Source organism: Hypanus sabinus, chromosome 1, assembly GCF_030144855.1.
Source record: "Hypanus sabinus isolate sHypSab1 chromosome 1, sHypSab1.hap1, whole genome shotgun sequence".
NCBI classification, from domain to species: Eukaryota; Metazoa; Chordata; class Chondrichthyes; order Myliobatiformes; family Dasyatidae; genus Hypanus; species Hypanus sabinus.
The window spans coordinates 159,312,640-159,335,400 of NC_082706.1; the positions used below are offsets into that span (position 1 = coordinate 159,312,640).

General features: G+C 40.1%; 1 protein-coding gene across 3 annotated transcripts in view; it reads right to left on the reverse strand.

The window, feature by feature from the left end:
• thoc1 (THO complex 1) overlaps positions 1-22,761 on the reverse strand; it is a 72,914-nt gene that overhangs the window by 37,427 nt on the left and 12,726 nt on the right. For 2 of the 3 annotated variants that reach the window (XM_059979851.1, XM_059979872.1), the window contains exons 5-10: positions 21,459-21,577; positions 20,616-20,664; positions 14,940-15,035; positions 4,584-4,666; positions 4,411-4,493; positions 1,809-1,917 (exon numbers count right to left, since the gene is read on the reverse strand). In XM_059979851.1, the coding sequence (XP_059835834.1) occupies positions 1,809-1,917; positions 4,411-4,493; positions 4,584-4,666; positions 14,940-15,035; positions 20,616-20,664; positions 21,459-21,577 (539 nt within the window). The remainder of the gene's footprint in view (positions 1-1,808; positions 1,918-4,410; positions 4,494-4,583; positions 4,667-14,939; positions 15,036-20,615; positions 20,665-21,458; positions 21,578-22,761) is intronic. The other variant, XM_059979862.1, reaches the window with a different exon arrangement.

Here is a 22,761-nt window from a genome sequence, read left to right on the forward strand (position 1 = left end):
TTCATCTTTTCTCCCTTTATGGGTCTTTTTAGTTGCCTTCTGTTGGTTTTTAACAGCTTCCCAATCCTCTCCCTTCCCATTAATCTTTGCTCTATTATATGTCCTCTCTTTTGCTTTTATGCTGTCTTTGACTTCCCTTGTCATCTATGGTTGTCTCATCCTTTAGAATACTTCACCTTTGCAACGTATCTTTCCTGCACCTTCCAAATTTCCCCCCATAAACACTAGCTATTGCTGCTCTGCCATCATCCTTGCTAGTGTCACTTTCCAATCAACTTTGGCCAAACAAGAGAAAATCTGCAGATGCTGGAAATCTGAGCAACACACACAAAATGCTGATGTCGACTATACTATTTTCCTAGATGCTGCCTGGCTGGCTGATTTCTTCCAACATTTTTTGTGTGTTGCTTGGCCAGTTCCTATTTCATATCTACGTAATTCCCTGTACTCCACTGTAATACCAATACGTTCGATTTCATCTTCTCTTTTCCAAATGCTGTGAATTCTATCATATCATTGCCTCCTGAGGGTTTCTTCTCCCCAAGTTTTCTAATCGAATTTGGATCATTATATAAACACCCAATCCGGAATTGCCACTGCAGATTCAAGCACAAGGTGCTCTAAGAAGCCATCTTCTAAGTATTCTACAAATTCCCTCTCTTGGGATCCAGCACCAACCAGACCTTTCCAATCTATCTGCATATTAAAATCCACTTTAATTACTGCAACATTGCCCTTTTCTAACTCCCATTTTAATTTGTAGCACACATCCTGATTACTGTTTGGAGGGCTGTACGTAACTGCCAACAGGGTCTTTTTATCCTTGCAGTTTCTTTTCTCTACCCACAAGGATTCGACATCTTCTGATCCTTTGTCACAAGAATTTGGTTTCATTTTTTATCTGTAGAGCCACCCCACCCAGTCTGCCTACCTTCCTGTCCTTCTGATACAATGCTTAATCTTGGATGTTAAGCATCCAACTATGATCTTTTTTTCAGCCACAACTCGGAGATGCCCATGTTATACCTGCCAATCTCTAACTGTGCCGCAAGATCATCTACCTTATTCTGTATATCACATGCATTCAAATTTAACACCTTCAGTCCAGTATTCATCACCCTTTTTGATTTTGGCCCCTATTGCACTTTAATTCATTTCACTGACTGCAATTTTGCCCTGTTACCTGCCTGTCCTTCCTCACAGCCCCACTACTCAATGCATCTAGTTGTACACCATCTGCTCCAACCTCAGCCCTATCATTCTGGTTCCCATGCCCATACCAAATTAGTTTATAAACCAACAGCTCCAGCAAGCCTGTCCACAAGGATATTGGTTGCCCTCGGGTTCAGGTGTCACTCATCCTTTTTGTACAGGTCATATCCTCCCCAGAAGAGATCCCAATGATCCAAAAATCTGGAATCCTGCCTCCTGCAACAACTTTCAGCAATGCATCCATCTGCCAAGTCATCCTTTTCTTATTCTCACTGGTATGTGGCACAGACAGCAATCTGAGATTACTATCCTGGAGATCCTGTTTTCAGCCATCTGCTAAACTCCCTATATTCTCTCTTCAGGACCTCCTCCCTTTTCCTACCTTTGTTGTTGGTAACACATAATACTTTGATAATAAATTTACTTAACTCTCTTTAAGTACTCCATGTGCTCTCATGCAGTTTGAAAATGTTGGCCTGCTTGCTTTCCTTTGATGTACTCTGTTTTTTGATATATAGGGATTTTTAAAAAACGTATAATTGCAATTTAAGGACTTCTAGACAAAAGAATGGCATCATGCAACAAACGAAATTTACCTTCAAAAATGTTTTCCAAGACATTTTGTCATAACACTGCACTGGATTTCTGAAAAAGTCCTGGAGTGACCAAAATTTCCGGTACAGATTGTAATCAATTGGAACAGAGCTATTTACAGTATAAAGAGAAAGGAAAATTCAGAACAGTTTAATTTACTCATGACAAAACCGTAATGCTTCACAGGTTGTCCACACCTTCACATTAGTGCAGAAACACACTTTATTCAACCAGGACAACCAAAGTAACCTATAAACAATATAAAGGTAACTACTAAAAATAAAATGGAAGGCCTGTTTTGCACTAGCCTGTAATGTAATGTACAGGAAGATTACATTCACTAATTCACATTTAAAAGTCATTTTTAAAATTTTAAGAGAAACAGTTGTTATATCCTGGCCTTGCACTGCAGCAGATTTTTACTTGATCTTTAGTAACATTCTGAACACACTTTAATTACAGAACATGGAATGGTTCAGTACAGGAACAGGCACTTCAACCCACAATGCTGTGCCAAACCAATTAAATAATGAAATGGTCAACCCAACTATTCCTTTTTACACAATGTCCTTATCCTTCCATTTTCCTCACATTCATGTGCCAATTTAAACACATCTTTGAAAGTCCCCAATGTATCATGCACTGCCACCCTAAGCAAGTGCATTCCAGGCACTCATCACTTGGATAAAAAACACTGCCACTCACATCTCCTTTGAACTTACCGCCTCACTTTAAATGCATGCCCTCTGGTATCAGACATTTCAACCCTGGGAAGAAGATTCTGTCCGCCTCCCCTATCTATGCCTCTCATAACGTTACAGACCTGTATTAGATCTCCCCCACAGCCTTCACCACTCCGGAGAAAACCCAATTTTACCCAACCTCACATTATAACACATGCCCTCTAATCCAGGCAACATCCTGGTCAACCTCTTCTGCACCCTCTCCAAAGGGTCAACATCCTTCCTATAATAGGCCGGCCAGAACTATATGCAATACTACAGACGTGGCCTAAAAAGTTTTATAAAGCTACAACATAACTTCCCAACCTTTGAACTCAGTGGCTTGACTAATGAAGGCAAGTATTTCTGCCATATGCCTTCTTAAACACTCCATTAATTTGCGTTGCCACTATCAGGGAGGTATGAACTTGAACCCACTCCAAGATGCCTAGGTTCATCTTGGAATGTCTGTCTCTTTACATTTGACCTACCAAGGTTCAACGCTTCACAATTGTTCGGGTTAAAATCCACCTGCCATTTCTCTGCCCTGATCTGCAACTGATCTAAATCCTGCTGTATTCTTTGCTATCTTCTGTGCTATCCACAACACCACCAATCTTCATATCACCTGCAAACTTACTGACCCACCCATCTAGGTTATCATCCTTATCATCTAGGTCTCTATACATCACAAACATCAGAGGTTCCAGTACAGATCCCTGCGGAACACAACTAATCAGAGAACCCCATCTAGGTTAAGTGCCTTCAACCACTATCATCTGTCTTCCAACAGCAAGCCAGCTTTGGATCCAAACGGCCAATTCGTGGTGGATCCATGCATCTTAAACTTCAAGACAAGCCGGCCATGAGGGACCTTGTCAAGCACCTTATTTGTAAGCAACATCCAAGCTCTACCTTCGTTAATCACCATGGACATCTTATTAAAGATCTCAATCATGTTAATAAGACACATAAAGCCATGCTGTCTTTTCCTAATTAGGCCATGGTTCCCCAAATCCCTAAGAATTCTCTGCAGTAACTTCCCCTACCACTGACATAAGACTCAAGTCTATAGTTTCCAGGATTATCCCTAGTTCCCTTTTGGAATAATTGTTACATTATGAACTAACTTTCACGAAGGTAGTTAGAACAAAATCGCAATTAGAAAATTATTATTTTTTTTTAAAATGTGGATGAAATATCACTATTGTTTAATCACAGGGACTGATTACAAATATTTTGCTATCCATTATTTCTGTTACTATCAAGATGTTTAACTGAAAAACAGAAATTCACTTGCACAAAATGCTGAACATGTGACAATTCAGGATAACACCATGGTTCTTGTCATATGATTTCGAGGATTCAGCAACAAGGTAAAAGGATTTTCAAGCATCATTCCAGAACCGAGAAGTTTCAATAATCAGGAAACAATGAACCAACTGTTGCTAATTTTATTGGGGAATTGAAACTGTAGAAGACAAAATAAAGCATTTCAAAAGTACTGAGGGGTCTGATAATCAGGTGGTGTAGAAACATTTCCACTTATGGGATTGCCAAATTGGGAGTACAAATAAGATAGTCACAAAAAATTCAAAAGAAATTATTTAACCAAAGTGATTGGGATATGGAACTCGTTATCACAGTTAACATCTTTAATACGTATAAAGAAATACTAGATACAATGATGCAAGCATAATTGGAAGCTGTGTGCTGGGAAGAGGCTTGTGTGAAGCCGCACTACAAAGGAGGATCACCTGGGTCAATAATGTTTTGTTTTGACGCAAATTCTACATAACCACATAAAAATATTTTAAACATGCATTATTCAAGAAAGGCTCAAAAAGTTTCTGTAGTTGGTAAAAAGTTAAATTATTCATACCAAGTTGTAGGAGGTTCCTCATCACCTGTCTCTCCTTCTTCAACTTCCATTCCATCTTCTCTGTCTTCCGTGTGCTGCAAATTCTCAAAATATAAGCAAAGTTATTCAATAATCACACATAATAAAGACTATTCTGATAGTTGCAAAACTTCCTCATCCAAGGTAACACTCACCTTCAGCCCCAGGGTACTATCCTGTTCATTGGTATTAAACACAGTAACATTTTCAAGGTTAAACTGGCTTTGCAGATTGAGGCCTGAAATAAAACACAATCAAGAATCATGTAGCAATAAATGGTTCAGTGAAGCTTAATCTGTGACCCTTGTGGCTCTTTCTTAGAAATGTTGTAACGTTATCTTTCTTCATAACATGCTACAAACTGTTAGATTCAGGTGTTTAAATCCAAGGTTCTTTTACAAGTCAAGAACAAAGCACAAAATTTGTTGCTTCATGATTGTTTTATTAAGAGTTGGTAGAACAAAGAGAACAGGAACAGGATAGTGACATGGGTCTTACTACTAGAAGAGAAGACCTAAAGAAAGATGGCGCCAAGCACAAAATATCTACTTTTACACTATAGAAATAAGAAAAATTCCATTCTAATTTATAAATATTAATAATTTTTTAAATACTTAATTCAATACAGCAGTGAAATGTTAACCAATGAGAAAATACTATCTACTTAATGAAGAATAAATAAAATTTAGAATTATACACTGACAGGCATACCAAACTGTTATATACACACAAAGGCTACTTAAACTACATCAAGATAATAAACCCCAAGGTTACATGTTGTATTGGAGGGATAGGAAAGTTGGCAGATGGGGTGGCATGGCTCTGCTGGTGAAGAATGGCATAAGATCAGCAGATGTTGAATCCTTGTGGGTTGAGTTGAGAAACTGCAAGGTTAAAAGGACCCCGATGGCAGTTATATACAGGCCTCCCAACAGTAGTTGGGATGTGGACCACAGATTACTAAGGGTAATAGAAAAGGTGTGTCAAAAGGGCAATGTTATGATATCATGGGAGAGTTTAACATGCAGGTTGATTGATGAAAATCAGGTTGGAAATGGATTTCATGAGGGTGAATTTGTTGAATGCCTACAAGATGGCTTTTTAGAGCAGTTTGTCAATGAGTCTACTGGGGGGATCAGCTGTACTGGTTTGGGTGTTATGTAATGAACTGGAGGTGATTAGGAAGCTTCGGGTAGAAGAAGCATTAAGAACCAGTGATCACAATATGATTGAGTTCAACTTCAAATTTGATAGGGAGAAAGTAAAGTCTAATGAAACAGTATTTCATTGGTATGAGAGAGGAGTTGGCCTGAGTAAAATGGAAGGAGATGCTGGCAAGGATGACAGCAGAACAGGAATGGCATGAGTTTCTAGGAAAATGAGAAGATACAGAATTTATGTATTCCACAAAGAAATACTAAAATGGCAAAATAGTACAATCATGGTTGGCAAGGGAAGACAAGACTAATGTAAAAACAAAAGAGAGAGCATACAACAAAACAAAAACTAGTGGGAAGACAGAGGATTGCGAAGCTTTTAAAACCCTGCAGAGAGCAACCGAAAGAATCATTAGGAGAGAAAAGATGAAATATGAAAGCAAGCTAGCAAACAGTATCAAAGTGGATACTAAATTTTTTTAAAATAGAAGAGAGATGAGAGTGGATATAGGACCGCTAGAAAAAGAGGCCAGAGAAATAACAATGGAGGCCAAGGAGATGGCAGATGAGCTAAATGAGTATTTTGCATCAGTCTTCACTGTGGAAAACACCAGCAGTGTGCCAGCTGTTGAAGGGTGTGAGGGAAGAGAAGTAAGTGCAGTTACTATTACAAGGGAGAAGGTGTTCAAAATGCTGAATGACCCAAGGGTACAGAAGTCACCCGGGCCAGATGAATTGCACCCAAGGGTTTTGAAACAGGTAGTGGTAGAGATTGTGGAGGCATTAGTAATGATCTTTCAAAAGTCATTGGACTCCGGCATGATACCAGAGGACTGGAAAATTGCAAATGTTACTTCACTCTTTAAGAAAGGAGGAAGAAAACAAAAAGGAAATTATAGATCAACTAGCCTGACCTCAGTGGTTGGGAAGGTGTTGTAATCAATTGTTAAGAATGAGTTTAGTGCTTGCTGACACATGACAAGATGGTACAAAGTAAGCATGGTTTCCTTCAGGGAAAATCCTGCCTGATGAACCTGCTGGAATTCTTTGAGGAGATTACAAATAGGATAGATAAAGGGGATGCAGTGGATGTTGTATATTTGGACTTTCAGAAGGCCTTTGACAAGGTGCCACACATGCCGCTGCTTACCAAGTTAAGAGTCCGTGGTATTACAGGAAAGTTACTGGCATGATCAGAGCATTGGCTGATTGGTAAGAGACAATGAGTGGGAATAAAAGGATTCTTTTTTGGTTGGCTGCCAGTGGCCAGTGGTGTTCCACAGGGGTCAGTGTTGGGATTGCTTTTTATGCTGTTTACCATCTTTCCTTTCAGTTAGTCCTGACAAAGGGTCTCGGCCCGAAACATTGACAGTGCTTCTCCTTATAGATGCTGTCTGGCCTGCTATGTTCCACCAGCATTTTGTGTGTGTTGTTTGAATTTCCAGCATCTGCAGATTTCCTCGTGATAGCTCTAGATGATGGACTAGATGGTTTTGTTGCCAAGTTTGCAGATGATATGAAGATTGATGGAGGGGCAGGTAGTGTTGAGGAAACAGGATGGTTGCAGAAGAACTTACAGATTATTAGAATGGTCGTAAGAGGAGCAAATGAAATACAATGTTGGAAAATGCATGGTCATGTACTTTGGTTGTAGAAATAAATGTACAGACAATTTTCTAAACTGGGCGAAAATCCAGGGATCTGAGATGCAAATGGACTTGGGCAGAACACCCTAAAGGTTAACTTGCAAGTAGAGTCAGTGATGAAGAACGCAAATGCAACATTAGCATTCATTCAAGAGGTCTAGAATACAAGAGCAAGGATGTGATGCTGAGGTTTTATAAAGCACTGGTGAGGCCTCACCTATAGTATTGTGAACAGTTTTAGGCTCATCTAAGAAAAGATGTGCTGACATTGGAGAGGGTTCCGAGGAGGTTCACAAGGATGATTCCGGGAATGAAAGGGTTATCATATGAGGAATGTTTGGTGGCTCTGGTTCTGTACTCGATAGAATTTAGAAGGATTGGGGGTGGGGGGGGAAATCTCATTAAAACCTTTTGCACATTGAAAGGCCTGGACAGAGTAGATGTGGAAAGGATGTTACCTATGGTGGGTGAGTGTAGTACAAGAGGGCACAGCCTCAGGATAGAGGGACATCCATTTAAAACAGAGATATGGATAAATTTCCTTAGCCAAAGGATGCTGAATTTATGGAATATCTTACCACATGTAGCTATGGAGGCCAGGTTGTTAAGGCAGAGCTGTACTTAAGGCAGAGCTTGATTGGACACAGCATCAAAAGGTTACGGGGAGTGGGGCTGAGGAGAGGGAAAACGGATCAGCCATGATTTGAATGGCAAGTAGACTCAATGGGCTAATTCTGCTTCTATGCCTTTTGGTCTTATAATTGATTTTTAAGCTATAAAGAAAACGACAATGTAACAGCTGGATCTAACAACACTGATGACTTAAGTACAGCAAAAGGGTTGGCTCGGGGTGGAAAGAATAGACAATCCTATCAATTGTGTCCAATCATCATTCTTAGACATTAGATAGCAGAATTCTGCTTAGTTGAGAATTAACCAATCAGGAGGGATGGACAATGAAAGTTGCGTATACATACCACTGAACTAGACATGCTAAGGCATCATCCCCGATGAAGATGGTGGAGTTTGTCATCAAACCGTCAGTTAAAATCAACACATGAACATGGCTAGAAGCCCGAGAAGAGTTTATGCATCCATATACAATTTTTATGTACAATGATTTTAAGTAGAAGACTCAGTACAAGATATTCAAGTTTACTGAGAAAATAAAGAGGTAAATTGTCAGAAAGACTGAAGAAACATGATAGAAGCATGTTATGTCACTGAACAGTGAAGTGTTGATGAAAGGCAATGTGGAGAATTGTGAAATTATCTATTTTTTCCAGAATAATGAAAATCAAAATTGGTATTTGTGGTATATTAATAAATGGTGATAAGTCAATCAAATGTATATGCTAATATTTAATTTTTCTGCAAGAACAAGTACAGAAAACAATTAGAAAGGGAAGGAATATACTGTCCTTGTTTTAAGGAAGTTACAGATCAAGTGCAAGAAGACTTTCTAAGATTACATGAAAGGTAGGGTTTTGTGCAGTGACTAAATACAGCACCAGTAATCCAGAGAGGAACTGAAATCCTCTCATGAAAGCTGTGGAATTTTAACTTAATTATCCTGGAATTTAATTAAAAGAGCAGCTAGTTAGTAATGCCTCTTGTAAATGATCAAATATGATCATTTACTTATATGTATATATGTATGTGTGAAAGACAATTTCCCAAAAATACAAATATTAAATAAACTGTATCCAAGGATCTTGAGAGTCTAGAACAGGGGTCAGCAACCTTTACCACTGAAAGAGCCACTTGGACCCGTTTCCCACAGAAAAGAAAACACTGGGAGCCGCAAAACCCGTTTGACATTTAAAATGAAATAACACTGCATACAACGTTTTTTTTGCCTTTATGCTATGTATAAACAAACTATAATGTGTTGCATTTATGAAATTGATGAACTCCTGCAGAGAAAACGAAATTACATTTCTGCATGCAACAAAAACATTTTGAACTCCGAAAAAAAGACGTTGGGTTGAAAGTTACTTTTAAGTAAAATATTCAATGTCTATTTGAGTCCTTCTTGTATTTATGAAAAACGCCGAACTTAAATTTTCCGCCAGCAGCAAACCAAAAATAACGTCAGCCAGCTGTCATCCTGAAAAATGAAAGGACTATTTCACTGAACAATGAAAAAATATGAATATAAGTAAAATAATAGGCAATTAAAATATTTATCATACTTGGTTAATGGGATTTCTGCTCCTGGACCTCAGCGCACAGCGTCTGCACATCAGGGCTGTATGATGTCACCTTCATCTTTACACAGGATCGCAAGCTGTCATCTGTGAGGTTTTCAATATCACTCCATTTGTGTTTCTGAGCAAGAACGGCCTTCTGACGGGCAACATCTTCAAGGTCTGCTGTCAAGCGTCTAAACTTGGACACCCATATGTCTTTGTCGGCTATGTCGGCCAGTTCCATCTCAAGATCAGGTTGACTCACACCTGCCAATGCAGTCGTATTCAGTAGGGAAGGATCGATGCTTAAGGGAGTGACCGGGAAGGATAATGTGTTTTTTTCCTCTCTGAACTCACAGAAGCGTTTCCCAAACGATGTTTGCATTGCGATGATTGCAGAATGTAAATACTCCGAAATTATCATGTCGTGACCTTGTTTGAACTCTCTCAAATTGGGGAAGTGAGACAAAGTGCCTTTCTGTAAATCTCTGGCAAGCACTGTCAACTTGCGCTCGAATGCCAAAACATCCTCCAACATGTGCAGGGCTGTACATCCTTTCCCCTGAAGAGCTGTGTTCAGCGTGTTCAGGTGCGCTGTCATGTCTACCATGAAGTGTAGCTTTTCCAGCCACTCTGGCTGTTCCAGCTCAGGAAAGGTGAGCCCTTTGCTGCCCAGGAAAGTTTTCACTTCTTCCAGACACGCGACAAAGCGTTTCAGCACCTTCCGTCTGGACAGCCAGCGATAAAAACACGTTGTAGCGGTGTCAGTAAACTGCAGTCAAAGATAGCTTTATTCGAACTAAACAGCCTTGCTTTTAAGCCTCCCTCAACCCAGCCCCCATGGACGCAGATGCTGCAAAAGACGCGTACTCACAAACCCCCGTAGGCTATCTCCCTTAGCCGGAATGCTGGCTAATTGTGAGCCGTTTCGGATGTGGCAGGAAATGTGTCGCTACACTTAGGTTGTACAAGATCACCATAATTACATTTCAAAAGCTAACAAACTAACATAAAATACATTTTAATTAAATACTGACCAATTATTTCCCAAAGCCACAGGGAGCCGCAGCACAGAGGTGAAAGAGCCACAAATGGCTCGGGAGCCGCAGGTTGCCGACCCCCGGTCTAGAAGGAGAGAATCTCAGTAGCAAGCTCTCCATGGAGTTTACCTCCCCATGACCCTTCATATTCTCAAACATGGATTATCTTGTACCAAATCCTCTTCTCAAACACATTAGTTCTTACAGAGTCAGAGTCACAGAAGAGCACAGCACAGAAACAGGCCCATCTAGTCCGTACTGAACCATTTAAATTGCCTAAACTCATCGACCTGCTTCCGGACCATAGCACTCCACACCCCTGCCACATAACTATACAAACTTCTCTTTTTTTACACTCACACACATATACACATATAGATATACATACACACACACATATAAAAAACGTGCTGGCAGATCATTCTACACTCTCAGCACTTTGAGCAAAGAAGTTTCCCCTCTTGTTCCCTTAAGCATTTCACCTTTCACCCCTAACTCTTAACTGTAGTCCCACCCAACCTCTGGAAAAAGCCTGCTTGCATTTACCCCGGCTATAACCCTCATAATTTTGTTTACGTCTATCAAATCTCCCTTCGATCTTCTACTTTCCAAAGAATAAAGTCCTAACCTACCTATATTTCCTTATAACTGAGGTCCTCCAGCCCCAGCAACATCCTTGTAAATTTTCTCTGAAGTCGTTCAACCTGATTTATATCTTTCCTGTGGGGAGGTGACAAAACTGCACACAATACTCTAAAGCATGTCTCAACAATGTCTTATACAACATCAACATAACATCCCATCTCCTGTAATCAATACTTTGATTTAGGAAGGCCAATGTGCCAAAAGCTTTCTTTACGACACTCATCTACCTATGACACCAATTTCAATGAATTATGGATCTGTCTTCCCAAATCCCTCAGTTCTACAAAACTTTGCAGTGCCCTACCATTTATTGTGTAAGACCTCCCTGGTTGGCCCTACCGAAGTGCAATACCTTGCACTTGCCTGTACTAAATTCCATCTGGACAGCAACACGCACAAAATGCTGGTAGAACACAGCAGGCCAGGCAGCATCAATAGGGAGAAGCGCTGTCGACGTTTCAGGCTGAGACCCTTCGTCAGGACTAACCGAAAGGTTAACGAAGGATCTCGGCCCGAAACGTCGACAGCGCTTCTCCCTATTGATGCTGCCTGGCCTGCTGTGTTCTACCAGCATTTAGTGTGTGTTGCTGTTTAAATTCCATCTACAATGTTTCAGCCCAGTTTTCCACATGGCCCAGATCCCACTGCAATGTCCGATAGTCTTACTCAGTTGTCCACTCCACCCCGAATCTTGGTGTTATCCACAAATTCGTTGATCCAGTTAACCACATTATCACCCAGATCATTGATATAGATGACAAACAACAATGGACCCAGCACCAATCCCTGCGGCACTTCACTAATCATAGGCCTTCAGTCAGACAGACAGCCATCTGCTACCACTTTCTAGCTTATACCACAAAACCAATGTCTAATCTAACTTACTACCTTATCTTGAATGTCTAGCAAATGAACCTTCCTGACCAACCTCCCATACAGGAACTTGTCAATGCCTTACCAAGGTCCGTGTAGACAACATCTGCTACCTCGCTGTCATCAACTTTCCTGGTAACTTCCTTGAAAAGCTCCACAAGATTGGTTAAACATGACCTACCAAGCACAAAGCCATGCTGACTACTGCTGAAAAGTCCCTGATAATCGAAATACTCAAATACCTGGTCCCTTAGAATACATTCTAATTACTTTCACACTGTTGATGTCAGGCCTATAATTTTCTGGTTAGTATTTAAGGCCTTTCTTAAAACGTGGAATATCATTAGCTATCCTCCCATCCTTTGATGTCACTAATGACAATTTAAATCTCTCTACTCGGGTCCCTGCAATTCCTGCACGAGCCTCCTGCAGGGTCCAAGGGAACACCTTGCCAACCTCTGGATATTTATCTACCCTAATTTGCCTCGAGACAGCAAGCACCTCCTCCTCGGTAATCTGTATAAGGTCCATGATCTCGCTGCTGTTTTACCTCACATTTATAGATTCTGTGTCTGTCTCCCAAGTAGAGATGCAAAACATCCATTTAAGATCTCACCCATCTCTTTTGACTCCACGCATAGAGATTACCATTCTGATCTTTCGGAGGACCAACTTTGTCCCTTGCAATACCTTTGTTCTTATCATTTCTGTAGAAGCTCTTAGGATTCTCCTTCACCTTGTCTGCTAGAGCAACCTCACATCTTCTTTTAGCCCTCCAATTTCTTTTTTTTAAGTATTCTCCTGCATTTTTTATACTTCACAAGTAGCTCAGTTGCTCTACCTTCTTATACCTGCAATGCACCTCTTTTTGTTTTAAACCAGGGTCTCAATGTCCCTTGAAAACCAAGGTTTACTAAACTCGCTATCTTTGCCTCTTATCCCGATAAGCTTCGTACTCTCAAAATTTCACATCTGAAGGCCTCATACTTACCAAGTGCACATTTCCCTGAAAACAGTTTGTCCCAATCCACACTTGCCAGATCCTTTCTGATACCATCAAAATTGACCTTCCTCCAATTTACAATCTCAATCCATGGACCAGATCTATCTTTTTCCACTTTTACTTTGAAACTTAATTATGATCACTAGGTACGAAGCGTTTCCGTAAAGAATGTTGTGTTACCTACACTGACTTATTCCTCAATAAGAGATCAAGCACTACACTTTCTCATTGGGACCTCTACATACTGATTAAGGAAACTTTCGTGAACATATTTGACAAACTCGATCCCATTTAGTCCTTTTACAGTATGGGCATCTCAGTCAATACATAGAAAGTTAAAAATCACCTGCTATAACAACCTTATGCTTCTTGCAACAGTCTGTAAACTCTCTACTGATTTCTTCTCCTAAATCGAGCAGACTGTTGAGTGATCTACAGTACAGCCCCATTAATGTGGTTACACATATCTTATTCTTCAGTTCCACCCATAAAGCATCACTAGGCAAGTTCTCCAGTCTATCCTGTCTGAGCACTGACGTAGCATTTTCCATGACCAGTAACATCACTGCTCCCCCTTTAATCCCTCCCCCTCTATTGCAACAAAAAGAATGGAATGGAATATTGAGTTGCTAGTGCTGCCCCTCCTACAACCAAGACTCACTAATGGCTACAGTATCACAATTCCAAGTGTTGATCCATGCCCTGAGCTCATCTGCCTTTTGTACAATATTTCTTGCATTGAACACAAGTTCCATCATGCTTAACCTTAATATTCCGGGGTTTGGTTCATTTTGATGCAACAGAGCAGGAGGGATTAAAAGGGGAGGAGTGGTGTTACTAGTCAGGGAAAATACCACATTAGTGCTTAGTCAGGACAGACTGGAGAACCCACCTAGTGAGGTTTTATGGGTGGAACTGAGGAATAAGATATATATGGCTTCATTTGAGTTCTTAACATCTGCCTCCACAACCTCTCCACTCACTGTTCTGGCACACTGATTCCCATCCTTCTGCAAATCTAGTTTAAATCCCTCTGTGCAGTCCTTGCAAACCTTCCTGCTAGGATATTAGTACCCCTCCAGTTCAGGTGCAAACCATCTCTTCTGTACAGGTCCCACAATCCCTGGAGAAGAGCCCAATGATCCAAAAATCTGATGCCTTTCCTCCTATTCCAACTTTTAAGCCTCATGTTGAACTGTATGATCGTCATATTTTTGGTCTCACTAGGATGCAGCATGGGTAGCAATCCTGAGATCACAATGCTGGAGGTCCTATCCTTTAACTTAGCACCTAATTCACTGAATTTATTTTGCAGAACTTCTTCTCTTCTTACCCACGTCATTGGTACCTACATGAATCACGACCTCTGGCAGCTCATTCTCCCACTTCAGAATGCAGGGGACTCAATCCAAGACGTTCCAGACCCTGGCGCCCATGAGGCAACATACCATCCAGGAATCACAGTCTCATCCACAGAACCTCATTTCTGTTCCCATAACTAATGCAACCCCCATCACCACAGCTTGCCTCTTCTCCCCCCTTTCCTACAAGGCAAACAGTTTGGCAAAGAGAAATGCAGGATACCTGGTACCATCTGTGAGAATAAAGAGAAGAACAAATACTGTACCCTGCGCATATGAAATTTGGTGAGCATGAAGAATCAAGAACAATAAAGCAGAAAAGGAGGGTGAAGTCTGAGGTCATCAGCTCAATTAGTAAGAGGTATTAAGTGCAGAGAGCTTCAGAAATCTCAGATTGAGCCATAACCCTTATATAAAGGAAGCTGGTGATGGAATCTGAATGTCAAACAGATTTTGTAGAAGACTTCACATTACTATTTTGCCTGTAACTTTCTGAATGGACAGTTAACATAAAAGTTCTATCCTACTGTACAGCCATTATGAAGGTTCATAAAGATTAATGGAGATTCTTTTCTAGCAATTCTAATTTCGTACCTGACTTTTCCGATAATGGAAATAATCTTGCAAGGAACAGCTGGATTCTTCCACAGAAAACAGTGTTCTGTGACTTGGAAAGTCTTCTTAGGAGATCTGAAAAATTATTACAGATGAAATTTAAATAAGTACTTCAAAATTTAAAGTTCAAAGTAAATTTCTTATCAAAGTACATATATGTCACCATATACAACCGAGTTTCATTTTCTTGCAGGGATACTTACAATAGCAACACAATGGTACATGCAAGTAGGAGATTATGGGCTAGTAAAATGACATAGTTCCATGTTGCCTCGGTATTATAAAATAAAATTATGTAGCCAAATTAATTTCTTTGTAGCAAATTGTTTTTGCTTGGTTACTTCATCAAATGACTACAATTGCATCTCAAGACAGGAGAATTTGGATGATTACATGCACTGATACACCGAATTGCAAAGCTCAACTTCAAACACATGACACACTGGGATGAGGATGCATGAGATCTTTACACGATATAATGCAAGACAAATGTGTCACAAGGAAACCAGAATAAAGCTGAATTTAATTAATCCAACAAAGTAAAATTACACAGAGAGCAAGAGTCTGTTGAATGTAAATTAAGACAAGTTGTAAATAGAATAATTACAAATTTTAATGGAGTTATCCTTGGTCTTGCATATTTTAGCCATTATTTTTAACATTCTCCAGCCAAATTTAGAAGCACACAATTTCAATAATAATTTTAACAACAATGATCCTCAGTATTTCACTGGTGGTCAGTTTTAATTGTTCTGAGCCTTTCCCATTTTACACAAACCTTGTACCACAGTGCACAGTTGAGGATACAAGATTATGAAGGTCACTAATTAAGAGTACCAGTGGGTATCTGGTTGCAGGCAGATAATCTGGGTCAGAACAAGTAAACTAAATTTACCAAGGTGGTAATAAAGTATTAAACAAGTAAATTAAGAGTAGAACACTGAGCCAGAGCATCAAGATGATTTTGAAACACGAAAGGTCACATCCCCGAAGCAAGAGAATTTTATGACAGAATGCTCAATAAAAAATGACGCTCCCCTAACACCATTCACCACTCCGTGTATAAGAAACAAAAAATAATGAAGAACTTTATTGATTCCTATTAGGAAATAAAAGTGTATTCCAGTTAATTGGTACACAGCAGAGCCAGTATATTTTGGCCCAATTAAGCAGCTGCCAAAGTTTCATGGAAATGGTTAAAAAGATCAAAAAAAACCGCTGTTTAACCGAGTAACAAATTAAGTATTTATATAAAATACAGAACAAATTAGAATGCTACCAATCACAAACAAGAGAAAATCTGCAGATGCTGGAAATCTGAGCAACACACACAAAATGTTAGAGAAATCAGCAGGCCAGGTGGCATCTAGGAAAAGACTACAGTCGACGTCTCGACCCGAAATAATGGTAGAATGCTACCAATACCACTATAGTACTATAAAACTATGTATTAGTTCCTAATAGTTATCCGCTAAGGAATTTATCCAGTGTGTCATGTACCCCGTGACTGGGTTACCAAACCAGCAGAAATGGAATGATACGTTGGGGTCTGGTGGTACTGTAACTAAAAGTGTTTATTAGTAAACGAAGTAATACAGTACTATAAAATGCAAATATACATGTGAAACAGGTCAGCAATAATATATACAGAAGTATGGATATAGGATTCAGAAACTAAGCTCTTTCAAAGTCTAGGGGTAAACAAATAGTCTTAAGATGATGCGGAGTTTAGTTCATTTTTAAGTGGAGGTAGTTGGTGGTGTACCATGGGGAGGGGGAGGGGGAGAGGTTGCGGGCAAACCTTCCGTTATCTTCTCGTCCTGTTGTGCTGTTGCGGTCACTGACTTTGACCCCGCCGTTCCCAGCCAGACCATTCTTCAGTGGTGAGCCTGTCACCCAGGCGAGGGTGGACACACATACAAGCCCCCACCGGTCTGCCTTCACAAACTGTGAGCCTCTGATCGATTCTCCCGACTTGATCCTCCAAGCCCCCACCTTCCTGTGGGTGCACAATGCTCTTTCAGTGTCCTGGAGCGCCTCTGCCTGTGTCTCAGCAGACTTGCTATTTTATCTCCCGACAGGGCATCGTCTGTCCATCAAACTGGCTACTCCTTGCTGTCTCAGCAAGAGTGTTAACAAGCAAAGAAGAGTGTCCTTGTGGCAAAGGTAAATAATCTGTGAAGAAGCCATAATACTAAATCATGTGTCTCTCTCTTGTCTGTGTAGGATGCCTCCCCAACTCTTCTTTTCTCTCTCTATCTCTCATTAGCGGCACAAACAGTGTCCAAAAGCCAGACTCATTCTCCCGACATTTTAAAGTAGTTGTCCACAGAAAATATGAACCTTAGGGGTACGTAACAAGTGTATGTTGCTGTATTCTTTTGATTAAGTGTAAATGATCAAAATCAGCACAGATACCTAGTGCAAACAATGGATCATCTTCATTTTCATTATAACATTCAACAAATATCCTGAATGTTATAATGAAAATGAAGATTATCCATTGTCACTAGATAATTTGCACTGTACCAACAATAGTTATTCTATGCAATTTGCTTTACAGATATTCCCTGCTATCCGAAGGTGGAACATTCTATGAAACCTTTCATAAGCCGAAATAATACTGACATACAGTAAAAGCAGGAATGATATGATAAATATTCAGCCTACATGAAATAGAAAAATTGTATGTACGGTGTAGATTCACTTATCAAAAATGGGGAAGACAGCGAGCCAAAATCGGCTTGGAGAGAGAAAAAAAATAATCAGAACATACACACATACGCACACAACTGCCCGCACAAGGCTTCACGGTCATGGTAGTCTTTCTTGGGGTAAACACACATTTAACGTGGGCATCTTTTTTTTGTAAAAGCTAAAATCTTCTTTGGTTAGCGAAAACAGGTACTAATGTAGGTCTTCTGTAACAGTGAAATGTCATAAAGCAAACGTTCGAAAAACGGGGATCACCTGTAATTATCTATGCATAATACATTTGCAGATTTAATTCTTACTTTCCAAAGTATGTGTGTTGTGTGTACCACTGTGCCTTACACTGTGGTCCAGAGAAACATCTTATTTGGTGGTATACATGTATGTATGTAGTTAAATGACCATAAACTAATTGACTTGACGAAGAGAGCTACTTGGAGAAAAAACAGCTGTAGTCAACAGGGCACAGCAGAAGGAAAACAGCTTCCTAGATCTTGAGTATAACAGAGATAAACAGCTTTGTTAAGTATTATGCCAAACTTCTACAGTCATCCCTCCTTATCCACGGATTCCGCGTGCGCGGATTCAACCAACCGCAGATCAGGAAAACCCGGAAGTTCTCTCTCCAGCACTCGTTGTTTGAGCATGTACAGACTATTTTTTCTTGTTATTCATTATTCCCTAAACAATACAGTACAACAACTATTTACATAGCATTTACATCGTATTAGGCATTATAAGTCATCTAGAAATGACTTAAAAGTACGGGCAGTCCCCGGGTTATGAATGAGTTCCATTCCTGAGTCCGTCTTTAAGTCGGATTTGAAGTTGGAACAGGTACATCCAGTATTATTTAGCGTCAGTTAGTGAAACGTTTTCCTTAGTATATAGTACATATTTTACCTTTCTATGTATATAAAACACTTAAGAAACATACATATTTCAATAACTAAACCAGTGCATTGCTTAGTAATAATTGTAGCTTTCATCGGAGCAGGGTCTTTCACATGCTCCATTAAAATTGTTCCGATCGTTGACCGACTGTAGCCTAACCCTTTTCCAATGACCGATGGCGTTTCACCTCTTTCCGATCGCTTTATTACTTCCACTTTATTTTCAATCGTGATCGTGATTATTTTCGTGAACAGAAACACCGCGGATTCAGAGCTGGGCCGCCGGGTCATAATGTCCACTGCACTGAACATGTTAAATATAAAGTCCAGGGTTCTGCTAGGTCCTAAAGACCACCGCACTGAGCCAGGTTGAATAAGGGCCTTGAGCGTCCGCATTTTTTGGTATCCACGGGGGGGGGGGGGGGGGGGGGGGGTCTCAGAACCAATCCCCTGCAGATAAGGAGGGCTGACTGTACTCTGTTGAACATATGCTGTCTGGGTGAATCATGGCCTGATACTGCAATTCAAATGCACAGGGACACAGGAAGCTGCACAGAGAAATGGACTCTGCACAACGCATCATGACCATGGCTCTTCACAACACTGGTTACAAGAAGCACTATATCAAAAAGACAACATATATCATCAAAGAGCCCCACCAGCAATGTTCCCTCCAAGGTGCACGCGTGTGCTTGCACGCACATCTTTTGCTACTAGCACACAAAACTTTGTTACCCTTTACCCAGCTGGCATGTTAGGTATATTTCACAATCATACACAATCACATTTCCTTTTCTGGTTTCTGCAGATGGTGTTGACAACGAGGAGCTTGCGATGAATGGTCTGCAGATTTTAGAACTGGCTTATTTATACTGTTGATATTGAAGAACTTATTCAGTGAATACAGGTTGTTGTCACTGGGCAAAGAAAAAATGCAGAGCACAAGGTATTTGCACACAACCATCATTACAAATTGCAGGGAACATTGCCCACCATCCAGACCATGACATCCTGTCACAGTTGTTATCAGTCAGGAGGTATAGAAACCTTAAGTCCCAACACCTGGTTCACAGACAACTGCTTTGTTTCAACCATTCAATTGTTCAACAAACAGCAAAACCTCATCAACACAGTTCAGCACTATAATCACTTTGCACAAGAATGCAGTTTTTTTTTTGTTCTGCGTTCTTTCTTATAAATATTATGCCTGTGCAGATAACAAGAAACTTGACTTTGACTTTTTGGATGTAAATAAATCCTGTATTTCTAACCAATTCCCATATTGATCTGTTATTTTCACAAACGAGTCTTGCAGATGAACTTAACTGCAATGGACTGGAGCATCTACCACATCCTTCAGCCAAGTGCATTCTATGTGCTTCTTTCAAGGGTTGTTTACTCACTGATCCTTTAGCTGAGAAAGGAGAGTGTGATAAAGTTCCCCTGCCCGTGAATAACCTGATGCCATAGGACTTCATGGTTTCTAAATTCAACATTGAAGACTCCCAAAGCAGCTCTCTCCTGTGCACATTATAGACCTGTCCTCCCCAATGTGATAAAGATATTCATGCATTGTGATGGAGGTGTAAAACAAGTTGTCAATAAAATATGATTTTGAGAGGCAAACATGAACTTCAAGTTAGGCTTGATTAATCTGACAGCATTCCCAATTTAGATACCCAATAGTTCTGGCAAAGTACTTTGCAACCAACGATTTCTTCAGATTTGGCAGCAAAGTTGATAACCAGATGGTTCTTTTTTCGCCCCCCAGTAACAGAACAACCAAATGGCTTGCTGGGCCATTTCAGAGAGCTACATCTGAACTCTGTTGCTGCAGATCAGGAGCTACACAAGCCAGATTATGCAAGAAGGCAGATCTCCACGTTTGAAAGGTGGTGAAACTAAATGTGCTCGGTGCAACTATTCAATAATTTTGTACCATTATTACTGATGCCTAGAAAGTTTAATTTAAATTAATCATGAAGAGCAACTCCATGTTGATCTAATTTGTAAGAGTCAGGAAAGGACCAGTTCATTTGAGTTCACTTACCATTGCACATTCTCAACAGGTAGTTTTTTCCAGCAGAGTAAAATGTTGCCTGAAAGCGAAATAACAATTGTTACCACAGCCACTTTACAAAATTGCCCCACAATCCCACCCAACATATCTATTTCTCATACTGTTTCCATCATTTATGGAAGGAAATGAACAGTCAACATTTTGGGCTGAGACCCTTAATCAGGACCATCATTATCATCGATTTTATTTGATTTCTTCTGCTTTCCAGTACAGATACTTCAAATTCCTCCACTTCTTTTATGTTCTTCAAATAAAACTGTATCCTACATTTTCCCACTTCAGATAAAAGCATGTTTATTCAAAATATTAACTATTTCACTCAGATACCACCTGACCCGTATTTCAGATGACTTTGAAACAAAAACTTGGCATATTCACAAATAAGTCCCTTTTGAAAGAAATAGGTCATATTCCAAAATGCCAATGAAATAGAGTCAGAAAGGAAGAACACAAAATACTGCAATGGGGAAGTATGATAATTTTATTGCTAATAAAAACCAATTTCATCTAAAATAGAGGTTTCTGTATGATATCATTTCTATTGTGCATTTATTTCCCTTTCTTCACACTTTGTATAGCTCTTGACCAAAGTCATGAAAGCAAATAATCTCATCTGAGGTACTTGACATTCTGCAATGGCAATAATTTCTTTGTGAAGTGCCTCATCCAGGCCTATAACTTCAAAGTTTACCCCAATTTATTTCACTCACTAAAACAAAGGCTGAGAAATCAATTTGTGAAATAAATTCACTGCGCTTTGTTCATTGTAAAATTGTCTATTTCATTTGAACAATTAACTCAAGCATTACTTACAGATTTCCAAGTTCCAACATTTTTTTCTACGAAAGTGAATATTTTGTCACATTGATCAAGAGGAAGGCAATCAAGAACATCACCGAGCAGTAAGAAGGGTGTTGTTGCAGAGCAGATACCTACATGTACACAAAACATGAGATTATTGCATGAAAGCATATGTATTAGCTGTAATAGTACATAATTAAATATTGATGTTACAGTCACTTGTGTTTCTCACCAATAAACAAAACACTTAATCATAAATCTTTAGTCACATCAATAAATTCAAAAACCAAGTTGTACACAATTATTAACGATTCAAATAGATAAATAACTCTTCTCCGCCCTTAGTTAAAGATTCATAGAACACTACACCACAGAATAGGCACTTTAATAGTTCAGCATAGACTAGATGGGCCAAAGTCCACTAGATTGCTGAGTCCATTCAACTTTCACCTGGGCAATATTCCTCCAAGCGGTCCTCCATCTATGCTGGGTCTCACCAATGCAGAGGAGGCCACATTAGGAGTACAGGACATAGTAGATGACCCCAACAGATTGGCAGGTAAAACCTTGCCTCCCCAGGTAAGACTATTTGGGGCCCTGAATGGAGGCGAGGGAGGTGGTGAATGGGCAAGTGTAACACTTCTTCTGCTTGCAAGGTTAAGTGCCAGAAGGGAGATTAGTGGGGAGGGACAAATGGAGAAGGGAATCACGGAGAGAGCGATACCTGTGGAAAGCAGAGAGCGGTGGGGGTGGGTGGGGAAGAAAAAGGTAAAGATGTGTTTAGTGGCAGGATCCACCACTGATGCTGCCCTCACACCCATCTCCTCCATATTCACGCTCTCCTCACCTTCCCCCTGACTTTAACAGGGATTGAGTTCCTCTTGTCCTCATCTACCACCCGATGGGCCTCCACATCCAACACGTTATTCTCTGCAATAACCGCTGTCTTCAATGGGACTCTACCACCAAACACACCTTTAGCTTCCCCCCCACCCTGACCATTCACCTCTTCTATCAAATGGGGGACCACTTTGTTGAGCACCCCTTTGCTAAATTCGCAAAAAAGATCTGTATTTCCCAGTGGCCAAACATTTAAATTCCAATCCACATCCCCATTTCTATTCTTACACGTCAGTCCACGGCCTCCTCTACTGTCATAATAAGCCCACTCTCAGGTTGGAAGAGAAATACTTCATATTCCATCAAGGTAGTCTCACCACTGATAGCATAAGCAATAATTTATCTAACTTCTAATTTCTCCCCCTTGCCCTCTTTTTCAATTCCTTACTCTGCCTCCAAATTGAAGCAGCAGAGA